This window comes from Tachyglossus aculeatus, chromosome 22 (assembly GCF_015852505.1).
Source record: "Tachyglossus aculeatus isolate mTacAcu1 chromosome 22, mTacAcu1.pri, whole genome shotgun sequence".
Classification (NCBI taxonomy): Eukaryota; Metazoa; Chordata; class Mammalia; order Monotremata; family Tachyglossidae; genus Tachyglossus; species Tachyglossus aculeatus.
The window spans coordinates 57,467,690-57,488,681 of NC_052087.1; the positions used below are offsets into that span (position 1 = coordinate 57,467,690).

Genomic DNA, 20,992 nt, shown 5'->3' on the forward strand with positions numbered 1-20,992 from the left:
CAAGTTGGCAACATCGAGAGACGGTCCCTACCCAACAGTGGGCTCACAGTCTAAAAGGGGGAGACAGAGAACAAAACCAAACCTACTAACAAAATAAAATAAATAGAATAGATATGTACAAGTAAAATAAATAGAGTAACAAATATGTACAAACATATATACATATATACAGGCACTTGTACATATCTATTCTATTTATTTTATTTTGTTAGGATGTCTGGTTTTGTTCTCTGTCCCCCCACTTTTAGACTGTGAGCCCACTGTTGGGTAGGGACCGTCTCTATATGTTGCCAATTTGTACTTCCCAAGCGCTTAGTACAGTGCTCTGCACACAGTACGCGTTCAATAAATATGATTGATGATGACGATGGTGATGATCCCCGGTGACAGTCCAATCAATCGGTCAATCAGTGATATGTAGTGGGCGCTGACTGTGTGCAGAGCACTGTACTAATCACGCTCATTCATTTCGTTCAATCGTACTTATTAACAATAATCTTACATTTTACATGTCCTGATCACCTTGTAACCTCCCCAGCGCTTAGAACAGTGCTTTGCACATAGTAAGCGCTTAATAAATGGCATCATTATTATTATCAATCAATCCATCGTATTTATTGAGCGCTTACTTAGTAACTTAGTAAGTTACTTAGTAACTTAGTAAGTAAGCGCTTAGTAAGTAGGCACTTAGTAAGCCCTCAATAAATACGACTGATTGATTGATTGATAATACTGACATTTGTTAAGCGCTTACTATGTGCAAAGCACTGTTCTAAGCGCTGGAGAGGATACAGGGTGATCAGATTGTCCCATGCGAGGGGCTCACAGTCTTCATCCCCAGTTTCCAGATGAGGGAAAATTGAGCGCTTACTGTGTGCAGAGCACTGTACTAAGCGCTTGGGAACTACAGTTCGGCAACAGATAGAGACGGCCCCTACCCAACAACGGGCTTACAGTCTAGAAGGGGGAGACAGACGACAAAAATAAAACACTTCAGGAAGGACAATAAAACAGAATGCGTAGACACATTTCCTGCCCACAATGAGCTTACAGTCTAATAATGATAATTGTGGGATTTGTTAAGCGCTTACTATGTGCACCAGGCACTGTACTAAGCGCTGGGGTGGCTACAAGCAAATCAGGTTGGACACAGTCCCTGTCATTCATTCAGTCATCCGTTCATTCAATCATATTTATTGAGCGCTTACTGTGTGCAGAGCACTGTACTACTACTACTAATAATAATGATGACATTTATTAAGTGCTTACTATGTGCAAAGCACTGTTCTAAGCGCTGGGGAGGTTACAAGGTGATCAGGTTGTCCCACGGGTGGGCTCACGGTCTTAATCCCCATTCTACAGATGAGGTAACTGAGGCCCAGAGAAGTGAAGTGGCTTGTCCAAAGTCACACAGCTGACAATTGGTGGAGCCGGGATTTGAACCCCTGACCTATAATAATAATAATGGCATTTATTAAACGCTTACTATGTGCCAAGCACTGTTCTAAGCGCTGGGGAGGTTACAAGGTAATCAGGTTGTCCCACGGGGGGCTCACAATCTTAATCCCCATTTTACAGATGAGGTCACTGAGGCCCAGAGAAGTGAAGTGACTTGCCCAAAGTCACACAGCTGACAATTGGCGGAGCCGGGGTTCGAACCCATGAACTCTGGACTCCAAAGCCTGGGCTCTTTCCACTGAGCCACGCTGCATCCCTTAGCATTTGGGAAGTACAAGTCGGCAACATATAGAGACGGTCCCTGTCCCACATGGGGCTCACAGTCTCCATCCCCATTTTCATCATCATCATCATCAATCGTATTTATTGAGCGCTTACTGTGTGCAGAGCACTGTACTAAGCGCTTGGGAAGGACAAGTTGGCAACATATAGAGACAGTCCCTACCCAACAGTGGGCTCACAGTCTAAAGGGGTAATAATGATAATAATAATAATGGCATTTATTAAGCACTTACTATGTGCAAAGCACTGTTCTAAGCACTGGGGGGATTACAAGGTGATCAGGTTGTCCCATGGGGGGCTCACAGTCTTAATCCCCATTTTACAGATGAGGTAACTGAGGCCCAGAGAAGTTAAGTGACTTACCCAAAGTCACACAGCTGACAATTGGTGGAGTGGGGATTAGAACCCATGACCGCTGACTCCAAAGCCCACGGTCTTTCCACTGAGCCATGCTTGGGGTTACAAGGTGATCAGGTTGTCCCATGGGGGGCTCACAGTCTCCATCCCCATTTTCCAGGTGAGGGAACTGAGGCCCAGAGAAGTGAAGTGACTTACCCAAGGTCACACAGTCAACGAATGGGAGAGCTGAGGTTAGAACCCAGGTCCTTCTGACTCTATCCACAAGGCCAAGCTGCTTAAAGTTACGTGACTTGTCCAGGGTCACACAGCAGACAAGTGGTGTAGCCAGGATTAGAACCCACGTCCTCTCATCATCATCATCATCACTGTGGAATTTATGAAGCGCTTACTATGTGCCAGGCACTGTACTAAGCGCCGGGGTGGATACGAGCAGCTTCCGACTGAATGAAAAATGGGGATGAAGACTGTGAGCCCCACGTGGGACAACCTGATTATCTTGCATCTACCCCAGCGCTTAGTACAGTGCTCTGCACACAGTAAGCGCTCAATAAATACGATTGATTGATTCCGACTCCCAAGCCCATGCCCGTGTTTATTGTTGCAGAATACTCCCAGCGTGGCTTAGCAGAAAGAGCCCAGGCTTTGGTGTTAGAGGTCATGGGTTCAAATCCCGACTCCACCACTTGTCAGCTGTGTGACTTTGGGCAAGTCACTTCCCTTCTCTGGGCCTCAGTTACCTCATCTGTAAAATGGGGTTGAAGACTGTGAGCCCCATGTGGGACAACCTGATTAATAATAATAACAATAATAATAATGATGGTATTTGTTAAGCGCTTACTATGTGCCAAGCACTGTTCTAAGCGCTGGGGTAGATGCAAAATAGGTTGTCCCACGTGGGGCTCACAGTCTTCATGCCCATTTTTCATTCATTCATTCATTCAGTCGTATTTATTGAGCGCTTACTGTGTGCAGAGCACTGTACTAAGCGCTTGGGAAGTACAAGTTGGCAACATCTAGAGATGGTCCCTACCCAACAGCGGGCTCACAGTCTAGAAGCAGGAGCAGCGTGCTCAGTGGCTCAGTGGAAAGAGCCCGGGCTTTGGAGTCAGAGGTCACGGGTTCAAATCCCGACTCCCCCACATGTCTGCTGTGTGACCTTGGGCAAGTCGCTTAACTTCTCTGAGCCTCAGTTACCTCATCTGTAAAATGGGGATTCAGACTGTGAGCCCCACATGGGACAACTTGATCACCTTGTAAACCCCTCCCCCCAGCGCTTAAAACAGTGCTTTGCCCATAGTAAGCGCTTAACGAATGTCATTATTATTTATCCCGCCTCCCCCACGTCTGCTGTGTGACCTTGGGCAAGTCACTTCACTTCTCTGTGCCTCAGTTCCCTCATCTGTCAAATGGGGATGAAGACTGTGAGCCCCACGTGGGACAACCTCATCTCCTTGTGTTCCCCCCCGGCGCTTAGAACAGTGCTTTGCACATAGCGCTTAACAAATGTCATTATTATTTTTATTTTTTATTTTTTTTAAATGGAGGTCAGAGGGCAAGGGAGGGGGCGCAGAGCCGGGGCTGGCGAGGGGGAGACGCCCCCCGGCCCCCCCAGTGAAGGGCTTCCCGTGTGTTTCCCAGGAATCTTCCTGATCATGTTGTCCGTCATCTCGGTGAACGTGTTTGGGCTGGAGGCTCGGCAGACTGGCTATCTCATGTCCTACTTTGGTGTTATCCAGATGGTGAGTCATTTAATTTTTCAGTCTTCTAGACTGTAAGCCCACTGTTGGGTAGGGACCGTCTCTATATGTCGCCAATTTGTACTTCCCAAGCGCTTAGTACAGTGCTCTGCACACAGTAAGTGCTCAATAAATACGACATTGATTGACTGATTGAGTCCCAAGGGGATTCACCCCAACTGCCCCAACCTCATCAATCAATCAATCGTATTTATTGAGCGCTTACTGTGTGCAGAGCACTGGACTAAGCGCTTGGGAAGTCCAAGTTGACAACATATAGAGACAGTCCCTACCCAACAGTGGGCTCACGGGCTAAAAGGGGGAGACAGAGAACAAAACCAAACATACTAACAAAATAAAATAAATAGAATAGAGATGCACTAAATAGAGTAATATAAATAGAGTAATAATAATTAAATAAATAGAGTAATATAGAGTAATAATAAATAGAGTAATAATAAATAGAGTAATAGTAAATAAATAAATAGAGTAATAGTAAATAAATAAATAGAGTATAGCGGGGCAGTGAGGGCCGAGCTGGGGGCGCCCAGGGGGAGTAGGCATCCCGTAAAGTGCTCTGCACACAGTAAACGCCCAGTATAATTACCCTACTTGCTAAGCACTTACTCTGTGCCCAGCAATGTTCTAAGCGCTGGGGTAGATACAAGTTCATTCATTCATTCATTCATTCAATCGTATTTATTGAGCACTTACTATGTACAGAGCACTGGACTAAGTGCTTGGGAAGTCCAAGTTGGCAACAGAGACAGTCCCTACCCAACAGTGGGCTCACAGTCTAGAAGGGGGAGACAGAAAACCAAACCAAACATACTAACAAAGTAAAATAAATAGAATAGAGATGCACAAATAAAATAAATAAATAAATAGAGTAATAGTAAATAGAGTAATATAAATGCATAGAGTAATAATAAATAGAGTAATAATAAATAAATAGAGTAATAGTAAATAAATAGAGTATAGCGGGGCGGCGAGGGCCGAGCTGGGGGCGCCCAGGGGGAGCGGGCATCCCGTAAAGTGCTCTGCACACAGTAAGCGCCCAGTATAATTACCCTACTTGCTAAGCACTTACTCTGTGCCCAGCAATGTTCTAAGCGCTGGGGTAGATACAAGTTCATTCATTCATTCATTCATTCAATCGTATTTATTGAGCGCTTACTATGTACAGAGCACTGGACTAAGTGCTTGGGAAGTCCAAGTTGGCAACATATAGAGACGGTCCCTACCCAAGAGTCCCTGTCCCTCGTGGGGCTCCCAGTCTTCATCCCCGTTTTCCAGACAATAATAATAATAATAATAATAATAATAATAATAATAATAATGGCATTTGTTAAGCGCTTACTATGTGCAGAGCACTGTTCTAATGAGGTCACTGAGGCCCAGAGAAGTGAAGTGACTTGCCCAAGGTCACAGCAGACAAGTGGCACAGCCGGAATTAGAACCCATGACCTTCCGACTCCCAGGCCCAGGCTCTGATAATAATAACGGTGGCATTTGTTAAGCGCTTACTATGTGCCAAGCACTGTTCTGAGCGCTGGAGAGGATACAAGGTGATCGGGTTGTCCCATGGGGGGCTCCCAGGCTTCATCCCCGTTTTCCAGATGAGGTCACTGAGGCCCAGAGAAGTGAAGTGACTTGCCCAAGGTCACAGCAGACAAGTGGCAGAGCCGGGATTAGAACCCATGACCTTCCGACTCCCAGGCCCGGGCTCTGATAATAATAACGATGGCATTTGTTAAGTGCTTACTATGTGCCGAGCACTGTTCTGAGCGCTGGAGAGGATACAAGGTGATCAGGTTGTCCCACGGGGGGCTCCCAGGCTTCATCCCCGTTTTCCAGATGAGGTCACTGAGGCCCAGAGAAGTGAAGTGACTTGCCCAAGGTCACAGCAGACAAGTGGCAGAGCCGGGATTAGAACCCATGACCTTCCGACTCCCAGGCCCGGGCTCTGATAATAATAACGATGGCATTTGTTAAGTGCTTACTATGTGCCGAGCACTGTTCTGAGCGCTGGAGAGGATACAAGGTGATCAGGTTGTCCCACGGGGGGCTCCCAGGCTTCATCCCCGTTTTCCAGATGAGGTCACTGAGGCCCAGAGAAGTGAAGTGACTTGCCCAAGGTCACAGCAGACAAGTGGCAGAGCCGGGATTAGAACCCATGACCCTCCGACTCCCAGGCCCGGGCTCTGATAATAATAACGATGGCATCTGTTAAGCGCTTACTATGTGCAATAATAATAATAATAATAATAATAATAGCATTCATTCATTCATTCAATCGTATTTATTGAGCACTTACTGTGTGCAGAGCACTGTACTAAGCGCTTGGGAAGTAAAAGTTGGCAACATATAGAGACGGTCCCTACCCAACAGCGGGCTCACAGTTTATTAAGCGCTTACTGTGTGCCAAGCACTGTTCTAAGCACTGGGGCGGTTACAAGGTGATCAGACTGTCCCACGGGGGGCTCCCGGTCTTCATCCCCATTTGACAGATGAGGGAACTGAGGCACAGAGAAGTTGAAGTGACTTGCCCAAAGTCACACAGCTGACAATGGGCGGAGTAGGAATTTGAACCCATGACCTCTGACTCCAAGGCCTTAGCTCTTTCCACTGAGCCACGCTGCTTCTATGCACTGTTCTAAGCACTGGAGAGGATGTAAGGTGATCAGGTTGTCCCACAAAGGGCTCACAGTCTTCATCCCCATTTTCCAGATGAGGTCACTGAGGCCCAGAGAAGTGAAGTGACTGGCCCAAAGTCATACAGCTGACAATTGGTGGAGCCGAGATTTGAACCCATGACCTCTGACTGACAGGCCCGGGCTCTAATAATAATAATAATAATAATGGCATTTGTTAAGCGCTTACTATGTGCCAAGCACTGTTCTAAGCGCTGGAGAGGATGTAAGGTGATCAGGTTGTCCCACGGAGGGCTCACAGTCTTCATCCCCATTTTCCAGATGAGGTCACTGAGGCCCGGAGAAGTGAAGTGACTGGCCCAAAGTCATACAGCTGGAAATTGGTGGAGCCGGGATTTGAACCCATGACCTCTGACTGACAGGCCCGGGCTCTAACAATAATAATAATAATAATAATAATAATGGCATTTGTTAAGCGCTTACTATGTGCCAAGCACTGTTCTAAGCACTGGAGAGGATGTAAGGTGATCAGGTTGTCCCACGGAGGGCTCACAGTCTTCATCCCCATTTTCCAGATGAGGTCACTGAGGCCCGGAGAAGTGAAGTGACTGGCCCAAAGTCATACAGCTGGCAATTGGTGGAGCCGGGATTTGAACCCATGACCTCTGACTGACAGGCCCTGGCTCTAATAATAATAATAATAATAATGGCATTTGTTAAGCGCTTACTATGTGCCAAGCACTGTTCTAAGCGCTGGGGAGGTTACAAGGTGATGAGGTGGTCCCACGGGGGGCTCACAGTTTTAATTCCCCGCTGTTGGGTAGGGACCGTCTCTATATGTTGCCAACTTGTACTTCCCAAGCGCTTAGTCCAGTGCTCTGCACACAGTAAGCGCTCAATAAATACAATTGAATGAATGAATGAATTCCCATTTTACAGATGAGGTAACTGAGGCCCAGAGAAGTTAAGTGACTTGCCCAAAGTCACACTAGCCACTAGGCCACACTGCTTCTCATCAGGTGGAGGGACTGAGTGCCACAGGGGTGGGGCATCACTGAGGGGAGGGGAGAAAACTGGGGTCCTGAGGAATGGGCGGCTCAGTGGAAAGAGCCCGGGCTTTGGAGTCAGAGGTCAAGGGTTCGAATCCCGGCTCCGCCACTTGTCAGCTGGGTGACTTTGGGCAAGTCACTTCACTTCTCCGGGCCTCAGTGACCTCATCTGTAAAATGGGGATTAAAACTGTGAGCCCCCTGTAGGACGACCTGATCTCCTTGTAACCTCCCCAGCACTTAGAACAGTGCTTTGCACATAGAAAGCACTTAATGTCATTATTATTATTATTATTATTATTATTATTATTATTATTATTATTATTATTATTCTCTGGGCTTCAGTGACCTCATCTGGAAAACGGGGATTGAGACTGTGAGCCCTCTGTGGGACAACCTGATCCCCTTGTAACCTCCCCAGCGCTTACAACCGTGCTTTGCACATAGAAAGCACTTAATAAATGCCATTATTATTATTATTATTATTATTCTCTGGGCTTCAGTGACCTCATCTGTAAAATGGGAATTTAAACTGTGAGCCCCCTGTTGGACAACCTGATCTCCTTGTAACCTCCCCAGCGCTTACAGCAGTGCTTTGCACATAGAAAGCACTTAATAAATGCCATCATTATTATTATTATTATTATTATTCTCTGGGCTTCAATGACCTCATCTGGAAAATGGGGATTGAGACTGTGAGCCCTCTGTGGGACAACCTGATCCCCTTGTAACCTCCCCAGCGCTTAGAACAGTGCTTTGCACATGGAAAGCACTTAATAAATGCCGTTATTATTATTATTATTATTATTATTATTATTATTATTATTATTCTCTGGGCTTCAGTGACCTCATCTGGAAAACGGGGATTGAGACTGTGAGCCCTCTGTGGGACAACCTGATCCCCTTGTAACCTCCCCAGCGCTTAGAACAGTGCTTTGCACATAGAAAGCACTTAATAAATGCCATTATTATTATTATTATTATTATTATTATTATTATTATTATTATTATTCTCTGGGCTTCAGTGACCTCATCTGGAAAATGGGGATTGAGACTGTGAGCCCTCTGTGGGACAACCTGATCCCCTTGTAACCTCCCCAGCGCTTAGAACAGTGCTTTTGCACATAGTAAGCGCTTAATAAATGCCAACATTATTACTCTGTGCCTCAGTTCCCTCCTCTGTAAAATGGGGATGAAGACTGTGAGCCCCCCGTGGGACAACCTGCTGACCTTGTATCTCCTCCAGCGGTTGGCACATAGTAAGCGCTTAACAAATCCCACCATTATTATTATTACCCTGAAGAGAAGCAGCGTGGCGCAGTGGAAAGAGCAGGGACTTGGGAGTCAGAGGACGTGGGTTCTAATCCCGACTCCGCCACTTGTCGGCTGTGTGACTTTGGGCAAGTCACCTCACTTCTCTGGGCCTCAGTTCCCTCATCTGTCAAATGGGGATGAAGACTGTGAGCCCCATGTGGGACAACGTGATGACCTTGTATCTCCTCCAGCGGTTGGCACATAGTAAGCGCTTAACAAATACTATCATTATTATTATTATTATTATTATTATTATTACCACCCCCTCCAGCATAGACACGACCTCTGACCCGGATGAATTCTCCTTCGCCTTAAAGCTCTCCCGTCAGGATTCGGCCACAAGGCCCAGACCACGGTCCGGAAAGTGGCCTCCTTCCCGTCCGACTTTAAGAAGCGCCGCTGGACCGCTCTGCTGGGGGTCCCGGAGGAGGACCCTCTTTACCCTTTTTACTCTATTTATTCATTTATTTAATTTATTTGTACATATCTATTCTATTTATTTTATTTTGTTGATATCTTTGGTTTTGTTCTCTGTCTCCCCCTTTTAGACTGTGAGCCCACTGTTGGGTAGGGACTGTCTCTATATGTTGCCAATTTGTACTTCCCAAGCGCTTAGTACAGTGCTCTGCACATAGTAAGCGCTCAATAAATACGATTGATGATGATGAGGAGGAGGAGACCCCTTAAGCCCTCTGGGCGACTCTGACCCACCACTCCCCTCCCTGTTCCCTTCCCCTGGAGAAGCAGCGTGGCTCAGTGGAAAGAGCCCAGGCTCTGGAGTCAGAGGTCATGGGTTCGAATCCCGACTCCGCCACATGTCTGCTGTGCGACCTTGGGCAAGTCACTCAACTTCTCTGAGCCTCAGTTCCCTCATCCGTAAAATGGGGATTAAGACTGTGAACCCCACATGGGACAACCTGATCACTTTGTATCCCCCCCCAGCGCTTAGAACAGTGCTTTGCACATAGTAAGCGCCTAACAAATGCCAACATTGTTGTTGTATTGTCGTTCCCCCAGGTCACCCAAGGCCTGGTCATTGGCCGACTGACCAGTCGCTACTCGGAGAGCGCGCTCCTGCGGTTCAGCGTCCTGGTGCTCTGCGCGGTGGGACTAGCCATGGTAAGACTCGAACCCGGGACCTCCACGGAGTGGGACCGGCCACGGGAAGACTCGAACGGGGCGCCTTGGGGCCTACCCAGAGCGGGATTAACCGGGGTGAGACTCAAACCCAGAGTCTCGGGGCCTCCACGGAGGCCCCAGCGCTTAGAACAGTGCTTTGCACATAGTAAGCGCTTAACAAATACCATCATTATTATTATTATTATTCCTTCATTCATTCAATCGTATTTACTGAGCACTTACTGTGTGCAGAGCACTGTACTGAGCGCTTGGGAAGTACAAGTTGGCACCATATAGAGGTCCCTACCCAATAGCGGGCTCACAGTCTAGAAGGGGGAGACAGACAACAAAACAAAACATTCATTCATTCAGTTGTATTTATTGAGTGCTTACTGTGTGCAGAACACTGTACTAAGCGCTTGGGAAGTACAAGTTGGCAACATCTAGAGACGGTCCCTACCCAGCAGTGAGCTCACAGGTGTCAAGTCAAAAGAATAAATAGATATAAAGCTAGATGGATGTGGCTCACTGGAAAGAGGTCATGGGTTCAAATCCCGGCTCTGCCAATTGTCGGCTGTGTGACTTTGGGCAAGTCCCTTCACTTCTCTGTGCCTCGGTGACCTCATCTGTAAAATGGAGATTAAGACTGGGAGCCCCCAGTGGGACAACCTGACCACCTTGTCACCTCTCCAGTGCTTAGAACAGTGCTTCGCACATAGTAAGCGCTTAATAAATGCCATCATTCTTGTTATCATGTAAGACTCGAAACCGGCACGTCGGGCCTCCACGGAGTGGGCCGGTCACAGTGAGACCCGAACCCGGCACCTCGGACCCTCCTCAGGCCCATTCAAGGGAGGACATATCTATTCTATTTATTTATTCTATTCATTTTATTTTGTTAGTACGTTTGGTTTTGTTCTCTGTCTCCCCCTTTTAGACTGTGAGCCCGCTGTTGGGTAGGGACCGTCTCTATACGTTGCCAATTTGTACTTCCCAAGCGCTTAGTACAGTGCTCTGCACACAGTAAGCGCTCAATAAATACGATTGATGATGATGATGATGACTCCTCCAGGCTCCCCGGGGCTGACCTCCTGTGCTTTACGGAAAGAGCCCCAGCCTGAGAGTCAATCAATCAATCGTATTTATTGAGCGCTTACTGTGTGCAGAGCACTGTACTAAGCGCTTAAGTACTGTATTAAGTCGGATCCACCCGGGCTCTAATTCCGATTCTGCCGCTCTTCTGCTCTGTGACCCTGGGCAAGTCACTTCACTTCCTTGGATCTCGTTTCCCAAGCTGTAAAACGCCTATTAAAAATCTCCCTCCTACATAGCCCACTGTTGGGTAGGGACTGTCTCTATATGTTGCCAATTTGTACTTCCCAAGCGCTTAGTACAGTGCTCTGCACATAGTAAGCGCTCAATAAATAAATACGATTGACGATAGACTCGAGCCTCATGTGGGGGAAGGACTGTGCCCAACCTGATTATCACGTCTCTACCCCGGCATTTAGTACAGTGCTCAGCACATGGAGAAGCAGCGTGGCTCAGTGGAAAAGAGCCCGGGCTTTGGAGTCAGAGGTCATGGGTTCGAATCCCGACTCCGCCACATGTCTGCTGTGTGACCCTGGGCAAGTCACTTCACTTCTCTGAGCCTCAGATACCTCATCTGTAAAATGGGGATTAAGACTGTGAACCCCACGTGGGACAACCTGATCACTTTGTATCCCCCTGGCGCTTAGAACAGTGCTTTGCACATAGTATGCGCTTAACAAATGCCAACATTGTTGTTGTTGGAGTCAGTGGTAATGGGTTCAAATCCTGGCTCTGCCAACTGTCAGCTGGGTGACTTTGGGCAAGTCGCTTAATCAATCAATCGTATTTATTGAGCGCTTACTGTGTGCAGAGCACTGGACTAAGCGCTTGGGAAGTACAAGTTGGCAACATATAGAGACAGTCCCTACCCAACCGTGGGCTCACAGTCTGTGCCTCAGTTCCCTCATCTGTAAAATGGGGATTAAGACTGTAAGCCCCCCAAGGGACAACCTGATCACCTTGTAACCTCCCCAGCGTTTAGAACAATGCTGTGCACATAGTAAGTGCTTAATAAATGCTATTATTATTATTATTATTATTATTATTATTATTATTATTATTATTATTATCATTATTCTCTGTGCCTCTGTTACTTCATCTGTAAAATGGGGATTAAGACTGCAGAGGGACAACCTGATCACTTTGTAACCTCCCCAACGCTTAGAACAGTGCTTTGCACATAGTAACCACTTAATAAATGCCATTGTTGCCAACTTGTACTTCCCAAGCGCTTAGTACAGTGCTCTGCACACAGTAAGTGCTCAATAAATACGATTGATGATGATGATGATGATTATTACATAATAAGCCCTTGACAAATGCTATTATTATTTTTGTGGATCAAGGTGGTAAATACCCATCCTTATCTGCAAGGCTGCTGTAACATCTTTAATTTTTACAATGGCATTTGCTGAGCCCTCGCTATAATAATAATGGCATTTACTAAGCACTTACTATGTGCAAAGCACTGTTCTAAGCGCTGGGGAGGTTACAAGGTGATCAGGTTGTCCCACGGGGGGCTCGCAGTCTTAATCCCCATTTTCCAGATGAGGGAACTGAGGCCCAGAGAACTAAAGTGACTTGCCCAAAGTCACACAGCTGACAATTGGCAGAGCCGGGATTTGAACCCATGACCTCTGACTCCAAAGCCCGGGCTCTTTCCACTGAGCCACGCTGCTTCCGAACACTGTACTGAGCGCTGGGTAGCGCCAAGGTAATCAGGTTGGATATAGTTCCTGTCCCACATGGGGCTCACAGTCTTAATCCTCATTTTACAGATCGGGTAAAGTGAGGCACAGAGAACTGAAGGGACTTGCTCAAGGTCACACAGCAGACAAGTGGCAGGGTCAGGATTAGAACCCAGGTCTTTCTGAGCCCCAGGCCTGGGCTCTAGCCACTAGGCTACACCGCTTCTGCGCGTCGCTGTATGTCTCTTCTGCAGGAGAAGCAGCGTGGCTCAGTGGAAAGAGCCCGGGCTTGGGAGCCAGAGGTCCTGGGTTCAAATCCCGGCTCTGCCGCTTGTCAGCTGTGTGACCTTGGGCAGTCAGCTTCTCTGGACCTCAGTTACCTTGTCTGTCAAATGGGGGTGAAGACTGTGAGCCCCCCAGTGGGACAACCTGATCACCTTGTATCCTCCCCAGCGCTTAGAACAGTGCTCGGCACATAGTAAGCGCTTAATAAATGTTATTATTATTATTCTCTGGACCTTAGTTACCTCGTCTGTAAAATGGGGGTGAAGACTGTGAGCCCCCCAGTGGGACAACCTGATCACCTTGTATCCTCCCCAGCGCTTAGAACAGTGCTTTGCACATAGTAAGTGCTTAACAAATGCCATTCATTCATTCAATCGTATTTATTGAGCGCTTACTGTGTGCAGAGCACTGTACTAAGCGCTTGGGAAGTACAATCAATCAATTGTATTTATTGAGCGCTTACTGTGTGCAGAGCACTGTACTAAGCGCTTGGGAAGTCCAAGTTAGCAACGTATAGAGACGGTCCCTACCCAACAGCGGGCTCACAATCAATCAATCAATCAATCAATCAATCGCATTTATTGAGCGCTTACTGTGTGCAGAGCACTGTACTAAGCGTTTGGGAAGTCCAAGTTAGCAACATATAGAGACGGTCCCTACCCAACAGTGGGCTCACAATCAATCAATCAATCAATCATATTTATTGAGTGCTTACTGTGCGCAGAGCACTGTACTAAGCGCTTGGGAAGTCCAAGTTAGCAACATCTAGAGACGGTCCCTACCCAACAGCGCGCTCACAATCAATCAATCAATCAATCATATTTATTGAGTGCTTACTGTGCGCAGAGCACTGTACTAAGCGCTTGGGAAGTCCAAGTTAGCAACATCTAGAGACGGTCCCTACCCAACGGCGGGCTCACAATCAATCAATCAATCGTATTTATTGAGCGCTTACTGTGCACAGAGCACTGTACTAAGCGCTTGGGAAGTCCAAGTTAGCAACATCTAGAGACGGTCCCTACCCAACAGCGGGCTCACAATCAATCAATCAATCAATCGTATTTATTGAGCGCTTACTGTGTGCAGAGCACTGTACTAAGCGCTTGGGAAGTCCAAGTTGGCAACATCTAGAGACGGTCCCTACCCAACAGCGGGCTCACAGTCTAGAAGGGGGAGAAAACATGCTCCAGGTGAGGATCGAACTCACAACCTCGGCATTGCCCACGCCCGTACTGCCCTATAAGTACCGCGCACGCTAACCGATTGCACCACTGGAGCCATCATTATTCATCATTACAGTGCTCTGCACACAGTAAGCGCTCAATAAATACGATTGGATGAATGAATGAATGAATGCGAGCCCCCCGTGGGACAACCTGATCACCTTGTATCCCCCCCAGCGCTTAGAACAGTGCTGTGCACATAGTAAGCGCTTAACAAATCATCATCATTATTATTATTATTTCTCTTTCCCACATCCAGAGGAGAGGTTATGGTTTGGAAAGGGGGTCAACGGTGGCAGGAGAGGAGGGAAAAATGCCACCTCCTCCTCCTCCTCCACATTATTCCCCTATTTACTTATTTAGTTTATTTGTACATATTTATTCTGATTATTTTATTTGGTTAATACGTTTCGTTCTGTTGCCTGTATATATGTATATATGTTTGTACGTATTTATTACTCTATTTATTTATTTATTTTTTATTTATTTATATTTATTTATTTATTTTACTTGTACATATCTATTCTATTTATTTTATTTTGTTAGTATGTTTGGTTTTGTTCTCTGTCTCCCCCTTTTAGACTGTGAGCCCAATGTTGGGTAGGGACTGTCTCTATATGTTGCCAATTTGTACTTCCCAAGCGCTTAGTACAGTGCTCTGCACATAGTAAGTGCTCAATAAATATGATTGATTGATTGATTGATTATTTATTTATTTTACTTGTACATATCTAATTAATTTATTTTATTTTGTTTGTATGTTTGGTTTTGTTCTCTGTCTCCCCCTTTTAGACTGTGAGCCCACTGTTGGGTAGGGACAGTCTCTATATGTTGCCAGTTTGTACTTCCCAAGCGCTTAGTCCAGTGCTCTGCACATAGTAAGCACTCAATAAATATGATTGATTGATTGATTGATTGATTATTTATTTATTTTACTTGTACATATCTATTCTATTTATTTTATTTTGTTTGTATGTTTGGTTTTGTTCTCTGTCTCCCCCTTTTAGACTGTGAGCCCACTGTTGGGTAGGGACTGTCTCTAGATGTTGTCAACTTGGACTTCCCAAGCGCTTAGTCCAGTGCTCTGCACACAGTAAGTGCTCAATAAATACGATTGATCGATTGATTGATTGATTGATTGCCTGTCTCCCCCTTCTAGACTGGGAGCCCGCTGTTGGGGAGGGACCGTCTCTCTATGTTGCCAACTTGGACTTCCCAAGCGCTTGGTATAGTGCTCTGCACACAGTAAGCACTCAATAAATACGATTGATTGATTGATTGATTGATTGATTGATTGCCTGTCTCCCCCTTCTAGACTGTGAGCCCGCTGTTGGGGAGGGACCGTCTCTCTATGTTGCCAACTTGGACTTCCCAAGCGCTTAGTCCAGTGCTCTGCACACAGTAAGCGCTCAATAAATACGATTGATTGATTGATTGATTGATTGATTTTGACGATCTCTCATTTCCTCAGGCCCTGATGACCACCATCGTCCACTTCTGCCTCCTCGTGCCTCCTCTTCTCTTTGGGCTGGTGTCCGTGAACATCCTGACGGACAGCATCCTGACCAAGGCCGTGTCTCCCCTGGACACGGGTGAGGACCGAGGGCCGGGCTATGGGGGAGACGGCGGTGGGGGGGCAGGAGGAGGGTCTCCCTTGGGCCCGACACCGATGGCGCCAGTCTGGTCAGCCCTGACCTGACCCCTGAACCCGAACTGAGACGCAGCGTGGCCCCGTGGAGAGACCCCGGGGCTGGGAGTCCGAATGCCAGCCCTGCCACTTAATAGTCACTCATTCAATCGTATTTATTGAGCGCTTACTGTGTGCAGAGCGCTGGACTGAGCGCTTGGGAAGTACAAGTCGGCGACATAGAGCGACGGTCCCTACCCAACAACGGGCTCACGGCCTAGAGTCAAAGAAGCAGCGTGGCTCGGTGGAAAGAGCAGGGGCTTTGGAGTCCGAGGTCGTGGGTTCGAATCCCAGCTCCGCCACTTGTCAGCTGGGTGACTTTGGGCAAGTCACTTCACTTCTCTGGGCCTCAGTTCCCTCATCTGGAAAATGGGGATGAAGACTGGGAGCCCCCCCGTGAGGCAACCTGATCACCTCGTATCCCCCCAGCGCGTGGCTCAATGGAAAGAGCCCGGGCTTTGGAGTCAGAGGTCATGGGTTCGAATCCCGGCTCTGCCACTTGTCAGCTGGGTGACTTTGGGCAAGTCACTTCACTTCTCTGGGCCTCAGTTCCCTCATCTGGAAAATGGGGATGAAGACTGTGAGCCCCACGGGGGACAACCTGATTACCTTGTATCTACCCCAGCGCTTAGAACAGTGCTTTGCACATAGTAAGAGCTTAACACATACCAACATTATTATTATTTTATTAGAGTGTTTGTTAAGCGCTTACTAGGTGCCAAGCAGCGTGGCTCAGTGGAAAGAGCCCGGGCTTTGATGATGATGATGATGATGGCATTTTTTAAGCACTTACTATGTGCAAAGCACTATTCTAAGCACTGGGGAGGTTACAAGGTGATCAGGTTGTCCCACGGGGGGCTCACAGTCTTCATCCCCATTTTACAGATGAGGTAACTGAGGCACAGAGAAGTCAAGTGACTTGCCCAAAGTCACACGGCTGACAATTGTGGGAGCGGGGATTTGAACCCCTGACCTCTGACTCCAAAGCCCGGGCTCTTTTCCACTGAGCCACGCTGCTTCTCATGCGGCTTTGGAGTCAGAGGTCATGGGTTCAAACCCCGGCTCTGCCAATTGTCAGCTGTGTGACCTTGGGCAAGTCACTTAGCTTCTCTGTGCCTCAGTTACCTCACCTGTAAAATGGGGATTAAGACTGTGAGCCTCCCGAGGACAACCTGATCACCTTGCAACCTCCCCAGCACTTAGAACAGTGCTTTGCACGTAGTAAGCGCTTAATAAATGCTAGTATTATTATTATTTGAAGCACTGGAGGAGGGGTTGGGGGTACAAGGTAATCAGGTTGTCCCACACGGGGCTCACAGTCTCAATCCCCTTTTTCCAGATGAGGTAACTGAGGCACAGAGAACTGTGAGCCTGTTATTGGGAAGGGACCGTCTCTATATGTTGCCGACTTGTACTTCCCAAGAGCTTAGTCCAGTGCTCTGCACACAGTAAGCGCTCAATAAATACGATTGAATGAAAGTGACTTGCCCAAAGTCACACAGCAGACAAGTGATAGAGCCGGGATTAGAACCCACGACCTTTGACTCTCCAGCCCGCGCTCTTTCCACTGAGCCACGCTGTGCTGGGTGACCTTGGGTAAGTCACTTCACTTCTCTGGGCCTCAGTTCCCTCATCTGGAAAATGGGGATTGAAACTGTGAGCCCCACGGGGGACAGGGACTATGTCCAATCCTATTTGCTTATATCCACCCCAGCGCTTAGTGCAGTGCCTAGCACGTAGTAAGAGCTTAACACATGCCACAATTATTATTATTAGGGAAGCAGCACGGCTCAGTGGAAAAGAGCCCAGGCTTTGGAGTCAAAGGTCATGGGTTCAAATCCCAGCTCCGCCACTTGTCAGCTGTACGTTGCCAACTTGGACTTCCCAAGCACTTAGTACAGTGCTCTGCACGCAGTAAGTGCTCAATAAATATGATATTATGACTGTTCAACTCCCAACCCCCGAGCAGGGGCCTGGGAATCAGAGAACATGCTTCCTAATCCCAGTTCCGCCCACATCTGCTGTGTGACCTTGGGCCAGTCACTTCTCTGGGCCTGACAATTCCTCGGTGGAAAGAGCCCGGGCTTTGGAGTCAGAGCTAACGGGTTCGAATCCCGACTCCGCCACTTGCCAGCTCTGTGACCTCTGGTGAGTCACTTAACTTCTCTGAGCCTCAGCTCCCTCAACTGTAAAACGGGGATGAAGCCTGTGAGCCCCACGTGGGACAACCTGATCAATCAATCAATCAATCAGACGTATTTATTGAGCGCTTACTGTGTGCAGAGCACTGGACTAAGCGCTTGGGAAGTACAAGTTGGCAACATATATGGTCCCTACCCAACAGTGGGCTCACAGTCTAAAAGGTGGGATCACCTTGTATCCCCCCCAGCGCTTAGAACGGCGCTTTGCACATAGTAAGCGCTTAACAAATGCCATTATTATTATTATTATTATTATTATTATTATTATTATTATTATTTCCACTGAGCCACGCTGCTTCTCCAGCGTGCTAATAAACCACCAGCTCCTGAACCCCTGAAGTAGGACACGGGGGTCTGGGGAACGACATGTGCTGGCCACCCCCAGTCAGGGCCCAAGATGAAGCATCCGACGCCCTGGCTGACCCTTCCCTACAACCCGATCACCTTGTAACCTCCCCAGCGCTTAGTACAGTGCTCTGCACACAGTAAGCGCTTAATAAATGCCACGGTATTCCTCCCTTCCCAACTGCAGGGGCCATGCTCGGACTCTGCGCCTGTGTCCAGCCCCTGATGAGGACGGTGGGCCCCACGTTGGGCGGCTTCCTCTACCAGACTTTCGGGGTCTCGTCCCTGGGCTACCTGCAGTTCGTCATCAACCTGGGCCTGACCCTCTTTCTCTGGGATGGCTCTGCCCTCCGCGGGGTCGAGAAGCTGCAGTGACCCCTGACCACGGCGGGAACTGTCTGGACCGACGCGGGGCTGGGGGACGGGGCTCCCCTTTAAATAAAAATCTCAAAAATCCTCAAAAATGTCCAATCAACCTGCGCATCAGGCAGAAACTCCTCACCCTGGGCTTCCAGGCTGTCCATCCCCTGGCCCCCTCCTCCCTCACCTCCCTTCTGTCCTTCTCCAGCCCAGCCCGCACCCTCCACTCCTCCGCCGCTAATCATCAATCGTATTTATTGAGCGCTTACTGTGTGCAGAGCACTGTACTAAGCGCTAATCTCCTCCCCATGCCTCGTTGTCCCCTGTCCCGCCGTCGACCCCCGGCCCACGTCCTCCCCCGGGCCTGGAATTCCCTGGAATTCCCTCCCTCCGCAAATCCGCCAAGCTAGCTCTCTTCCTCCCTTCAAGGCCCTACTGAGAGCTCACCTCCTCCTGGAGGCCTTCCCACACACGTGTCTGCGGTGTGACCTTGGGCAAGTCACTTCACTTCTCTGCGCCTCAGTTCCCTCATCTGCAAAATGGGGATGAAGACTGTGAGCCCCACGTGGGACAACCTGATCACCTTGCATCCCCCCCAGCGCTTAGAACAGTGCTTTGCACATAGTAAGCGCTTAACAAATGCCATCATTATTATTGTTATTATTGAGCCCCCTCCTTCCTCTCCCCCTCCTCCCCCTCTCCATCCTCCCCGTCTTACCTCCTTCCCTTCCCCACAGCACCTGTATATCATCATCATCATCACCAATCGTATTTATTGAGCGCTTACTATGTGCAGAGCACTGTACTAAGCGCTTGGGAAGTACAAATTGGCAACATATAGAGACAGTCCCTACCCAACAGTGGGCTCACAGTCTAAAAGGGGGAGACAGAGAACAAAACCAAACATACTAACAAAATAAAATAAATAGGATAGATATGTACAAGTAAAATAAATAAATAAATAGAGTAATAAATATGTACATATGTTTGTATATATTTATTACGCTTATTTGTGCACATTTGTTCTATTTATTTTATTTTGTTAATATGTTTGGTTTTGTTCTCCGTCTCCCCCTTCTAGACTGTGAGCCCGCTGTTGGGTAGGGACTGTCTCTACATGTTGCCAACTTGGACTTCCCAAGCGCTTAGTCCAGTGCTCTGCACGCAGCAAGCGCTCAATAAATACGATTGAATGAATGGACGAATGAATGAACTTGCCCCACTGTCAGTAAGCGCTCAATAAATACGATTGATTGATTGAAGCTGAGGCCAAAGGCCATCTGGATTGTCCACCTGGTGTGCGGACTCCTTCCCCCCTACGCTGTGATTGCCTGGTTGGAGCAGGAATTCCGATCCCAAACCCCCGGATTTCTCCGCTGAGACTCAACAGGGCTTTAGGACTCGGTCGATTGTATTTATTGACCGTATTGTATTGACCGACGATTCATTCAATCGTATTCTTTTCATTCAATCGTATTTATTGAGCGCTTACTGTGTGCACAGCACGATTGTATTTATTGTATTTATTGACTAGAAGACTGTACAGTCTTCTAGACTGTGAGCCCACTGTTGGGTAGGGACTGTCTCTAGATGTTGCCAACCTGGACTTCCCAAGCGTTTAGTACAGTGCTCTGCACACAGTAAGCGCTCAAGAGCTCTTAAGCGCTGCTTAAAAGAAGCAGCGTGGCTCAGTGGGAAAGAGCCCGGGCTTTGGAGTCAGAGGCCGTGGGTTCAAATCCCAGCTCCGCCACTTGTCAGCTGGGTGACTTTGGGCAAGTCACTTAACTTCTCTGGGCCTCAGTTCCCTCATCTGTGAAATGGGGATGAAGACTGTGAGCCCCACGTGGGACAAGCTGATCACCTTGTATCTCCCCAGCGCTTAGAACAGTGCTTTGCACATAGTAAGCGCTTAACAAATACCATTATTATTATTATTATTAATAAATACGACTGACTGAATGAATGAACGAATGAATGAGTGCTTACTGTGCAGAGCACTGTACTAAGCACAGATCTCAACCCTAGCTCTGGGGGTGATGGTCCTGGGGGGATGATGGGGACAGCTTTAGGACTCGATCAATTGTATTTATTGAGCGCTTACTGTGTGCAGAGCACTGTACTAAGCGCAGATCCCATCCCT

General features: G+C 47.7%; 1 protein-coding gene and 1 non-coding gene across 2 annotated transcripts in view; one reads left to right on the plus strand and one right to left on the minus strand.

Annotated features, from left to right (window-relative positions):
- The window catches only part of SLC22A18 (solute carrier family 22 member 18), a 68,249-nt gene extending 49,301 nt beyond the window's left edge, over positions 1-18,948 (plus strand). Inside the window, exons 8-11 of the mRNA XM_038764764.1 lie at positions 3,739-3,839; positions 9,870-9,971; positions 15,731-15,851; positions 18,680-18,948. Of these exons, the coding sequence (XP_038620692.1) occupies positions 3,739-3,839; positions 9,870-9,971; positions 15,731-15,851; positions 18,680-18,867 (512 nt within the window). The 3' untranslated portion in view covers positions 18,868-18,948. The remainder of the gene's footprint in view (positions 1-3,738; positions 3,840-9,869; positions 9,972-15,730; positions 15,852-18,679) is intronic.
- On the minus strand, positions 14,219-14,314 carry TRNAI-UAU. The gene is made up of 2 exons: positions 14,275-14,314; positions 14,219-14,254 (listed from the first exon to the last, which is right to left on the minus strand). It is a non-coding gene; the product is annotated as a tRNA-Ile (tRNA).
- Positions 18,949-20,992: the final 2,044 nt, after the last annotated feature.